At 39.0% G+C, this 4,206-nt stretch overlaps 1 protein-coding gene across 1 annotated transcript in view; it reads right to left on the bottom strand.

Annotated features, from left to right (window-relative positions):
* Hao1 (hydroxyacid oxidase 1) overlaps positions 1-3,992 on the bottom strand; it is a 53,711-nt gene extending 49,719 nt beyond the window's left edge. The window contains exon 1 of the mRNA XM_010638004.1: positions 3,805-3,992. Within this exon, the coding sequence (XP_010636306.1) occupies positions 3,805-3,941 (137 nt within the window). The 5' untranslated portion in view covers positions 3,942-3,992. The remainder of the gene's footprint in view (positions 1-3,804) is intronic.
* Positions 3,993-4,206: the final 214 nt, after the last annotated feature.

Below are 4,206 nucleotides of genomic sequence, written 5' to 3'. Positions count from 1 at the left end.
CAATCATCTCTGAGTATGTTCTCAAAATGAGAAAGGTTTTAATATTAGCCATTGGCACTCCAACCTTGGAAGGCGTTCATATTTACTTAGGGTTGGAGCAACAATGAAAGCTTTTAGGAAGGGAACACACAAAGCTTCAGGGCATCAGCTGTGTTGTGTGTGTGTGTGTGAGTGTGTGTGTGTGTGTGTGTGTGTGTAGCAAAAGTGAGCTTTTTAAAGGGCATGTCCCCATTTATAAAGCCAGGCTCCATCCTCCTTGCTCCAGGCAGCTTTGTTTACCCACTTGGTGGAGCAGTACCCTCAATGACCATGGGATCCTGTTTCCCCATGAAGACTATTTTCTGGTCTGAGCGTATTACAGAGACTGTTCCACCAATGCACAAAATGTAATTCCTGGGCAAAACTAGACAAAGCCAGTGGAGTGGGGGAATGTATGCCCTCTAAAGAGTCTTCCACATTTTTTTTTAATTTTTCAAATAGCAATGACAATAGACAGTTCCAAAAGCTTTCCAAATCCTACCCTACTGTACCTTAAGTTAAATGACCTTCCCACAATCATACGCCGAATACTGCTTCACTATAAACTTACACCGTGCTTCAGTGAAACCTGCACTTGGGAAAAGGGCTATAAAGATAGCTAAAACAGATGAGCCCATTGAATGATCAACCTGTTCACAAAGGAGAAAAAATAGGATATCTGAAGAAAGGAAACAGGGTAAAAATATCAATGCTCTAAGAAGACTTTGGGGCCGCCTTCACTTCTAACAAGGGCCTCAAATTTAACTTATCAAAAAATCAAGAGGTATGTAGCTACTCAAGAAGTTCTTTGAAGATACTTAGGAATCAGCACTTTAAGATACAGGGTTATGGATTACACCAACTGACCACATGAATTCAAGTTTTGTAAGTCCTGCAATACTACCACACCACCCTGCATTCCAACTTCTTCACCTTAATTTTCTACTAGAAACATTTAAAACATGCTGCAAAGATTACTTTGCAAACACATTAACTGATAGATTTTGTAGTGCATGCCTATACCAAGAATACTGGCAATGCAAATGGTAAGTTTGTATTGTTTCCCAACTACTGAAGTGGAGATAATGTCACTTTTACTCACCAGTTATTAAAAAGAAAACCACACGGTTGTCAGGGTCAGTAAGTATTGCAATGGGAAAGAGAAGAAGCTCCATTTCTGAAGTTATGAGAGCTTCTAAGTACCCAAGTTGTAGAATTATTTTCCATCAATAATAATTTTCAAAAAAGCTACTAAATATGTTCAGACCATGGTTAAGAAACCTACTGTGAATTAATGTGCAAAAGAGTCAATGTACTTTTCTTTTTTAAATTAATTTCAATCAGGTCAGGCCATGAAAAATGTGACAAGCTAACATTTGCCCTGTTCTTTCCATATTTGCAGTAGGAAATTTTATTCTTCACAGTGGCTCCATTTATTTGTCCTTTTGTAATTTTTGTCATAACCATATTAGAATCCCAAGTCTTCAAGCTAATGTCTTCAAGCAAACTCTGTGTCACATAAGTGGCCGATATCTCCAGAACTCTAAAATGTGGTCATCAGATCTGAGTACAGAGAGATAAAAGCTGTCACTGAGAATGACCTTTTGTTGTACTTGTGGGAGGGAGAGGTGTATCCATTTCATAAGTGTCTTTGAAATACCCTGACCTATGTCACAATGAGTTATCTGAGGTTTGGTTGTTTTGCAGTGTTTCTGTGAATCAGAATGAAAAAAAATTCAGAATGATCTCCCTCATGCTGTCAACCCAAAGGCACAACCCTGGCAGAAAACCATTCTAAGCTCCATGGGACCAGCTGCAAGGCAAGGATGATAGCAGGCGAGGAGTCAAGGCCTCCCAGTAAGTCACACAGTAAAAGAGGAACTGAGATTCTAGGTAGATAACCAGTCCTATTTGATGCAATTAAACTCAAGTACTTGATAATAAAAGAAGCATCAACAGTTCTCTGGAGCTGAGTAATAACTTCTTTTTCCTTAGAACTGAAGAAAAACTGATAATGTCTCATGGGAAAGGTAACATTGCAAACTAATTATGATTGACTGTGTTTTGTCCCTAAAGTACACAGTCCATATGTAAAATGGTAATACTATATTCACCGGAATGTCATCTAATTCACAGTAGACTCAGACACTTTCCTGGATCAAAACTTGGATGTCACTAGCCTTCTGTATATCACTAAATTTCTAGAATTTCTAGGGTTGCAAAGGTGGTCCATCTGCTCTTTTGCAAGCTTCTGCTCTTTCTCTGAGTCTTCCTCTAAGTACATTGATTCAATCCAACAGCACTAAGGACACTAAAGATCCTCTGGAATGTAAGCTCCTGAAGGTGGGAACTTTCCCCCTCTGGCTCATTGCTTGGTTCTAAGCTTATAGGAAGTCGAGAATCTCAGCCATGGAGGCTGCTATAAGCATAAGTTAATTAATTCTCTAGAACCAAGTGAAGAAGCTAAAGGCTGAAGGAAGCTGAATAAAAATGGAAGAGATGATCACTAGGAGCAATGCTGAGTCACCAAACCCATATCTGTCAAGGGCCTGCAATGTTTGCCGTTACCGTGGCTGATTTGGATCAGGATATCACTCAGGCACACATCACATTACCCAGTAAGTAGAGCTGATGTGAGCCTCAGAAGTTGCATCTCCTAAGGGAAGAAAACTTTGATGGGGCCCAAATATTAAACAATAATTGGAAAAGATCCTGCCTAATTCCAGGCCCCTGCATTCTTAATCAACTTCCCCTCCCTTGACCTCTGGCATTTGTTGCATGTATTGGGTTCCAGGGAGCACCTGAGTCAAGGGTGATAGTTATAATGACAGGAGTTGGACATCGTTCTTCTCCAGCTCCTCCGCTGACTGAGGAGTGAAACAAGGGCCACCTTTGTTACAGTGATTTAATTTCTCCTAATTTATATATAGAAAGTGATGTTGAGAAATTTTGCTCCAGATTAAAGAAAAAAATCAAAAGAAAAGCAAATTCTCTCCCTGGATATCTTGTGTCTTTTGTTTCTTTACTTTATCATCATCAATGAGTAGCTCCAATACTCATTGCCTTTACCAAGGGGTACAATGAAAAACATAGGAAGCTAAAAGGGTGCAGTGTACAGAACGCCCTCCTACTGACTCCAACAAATAACCATTGTTTTATCTACTGAGAGAAAAATATCCTTTAAAGTTATTTTGCTTCCTAGTTTTATTACAAACAGAAAACATCAACCCATGGCATTCACCATCTTGTGTCTTGAAATATGAAAGTTAAGGGAAAACTAATTAGGGATGGAGAGATGAAGCACTTGGCAAGAAGGATGAAACAGCCAAGGTGAAAGATTGAAGCTTCATAGACAAATTGAAATCTAAAGGGAAAGTTTAGACAGCAGTAATCAAAATGAATGATAGCACAGAAAGCCAACGGGGTGGGGATGTTGGAGGCAGTAATCCTATGTGGTTCACTCATATAAGATGACTATCTTTCACTAACACTTTCCTACATGGTCAGTATGAGCACCCACTGTCAGAGAACAAGAACAGAAGTCGTTAGAATTTATAACTCTTCTTATGCATTGGCTAGATACGATGAAATATAGGGTTTACTTTTATGGTCAATATTTCAAGACTCCAAGGCATGCAATATTTCTAAACAATGTGAGAACCTAAGACTTCATACATTCTTTAGGAATTTTCCCCTCTCCACCCCTCTCAGCACAAACCTGGATCTTATTTTGATGCAATGACTTCGTATATTAATACATACAATTTTAATAATATATTTTCTTACCTGGAAAATGCTGCAATATTATCAGCCAAGGTTTCCTGATCATTTGCCCCTGACCTGTAGTAGTCATAGACAGACTTTTGAAGGGCTGATTTAGCATGTTGTTCATAGTCATTGATACAAACTAGCCGGGGGAGCATTTTTACAGATTATTGCAAACTTAGGTGCTTTGGGCTTTTGTTTCATGTGCATCCCTCTACTCCCTGATAATTCTGTTATTTGTCAATTATTAATAGGCTTTTACCAAAGTTCATATTTAGCTCTCTGTCACTTGCATCAAGTGAGCAAACATTACATGCTGAGACTGAGATTTCATTTGCAACTCTGCCAAAGAATACCTAAGCCACAAAAAGTGGGGGTTAGGGAAAGAGCTGGAGATGATCAGGTGTTCATCACAGTGAAAAA

Source organism: Fukomys damarensis, unplaced genomic scaffold, assembly GCF_012274545.1.
Source record: "Fukomys damarensis isolate Sample0158 unplaced genomic scaffold, DMR_v1.0_HiC HiC_scaffold_7, whole genome shotgun sequence".
In the NCBI taxonomy this organism is placed as follows: domain Eukaryota; kingdom Metazoa; phylum Chordata; class Mammalia; order Rodentia; family Bathyergidae; genus Fukomys; species Fukomys damarensis.
This window is presented reverse-complemented; position numbering and strand designations above follow the sequence as displayed.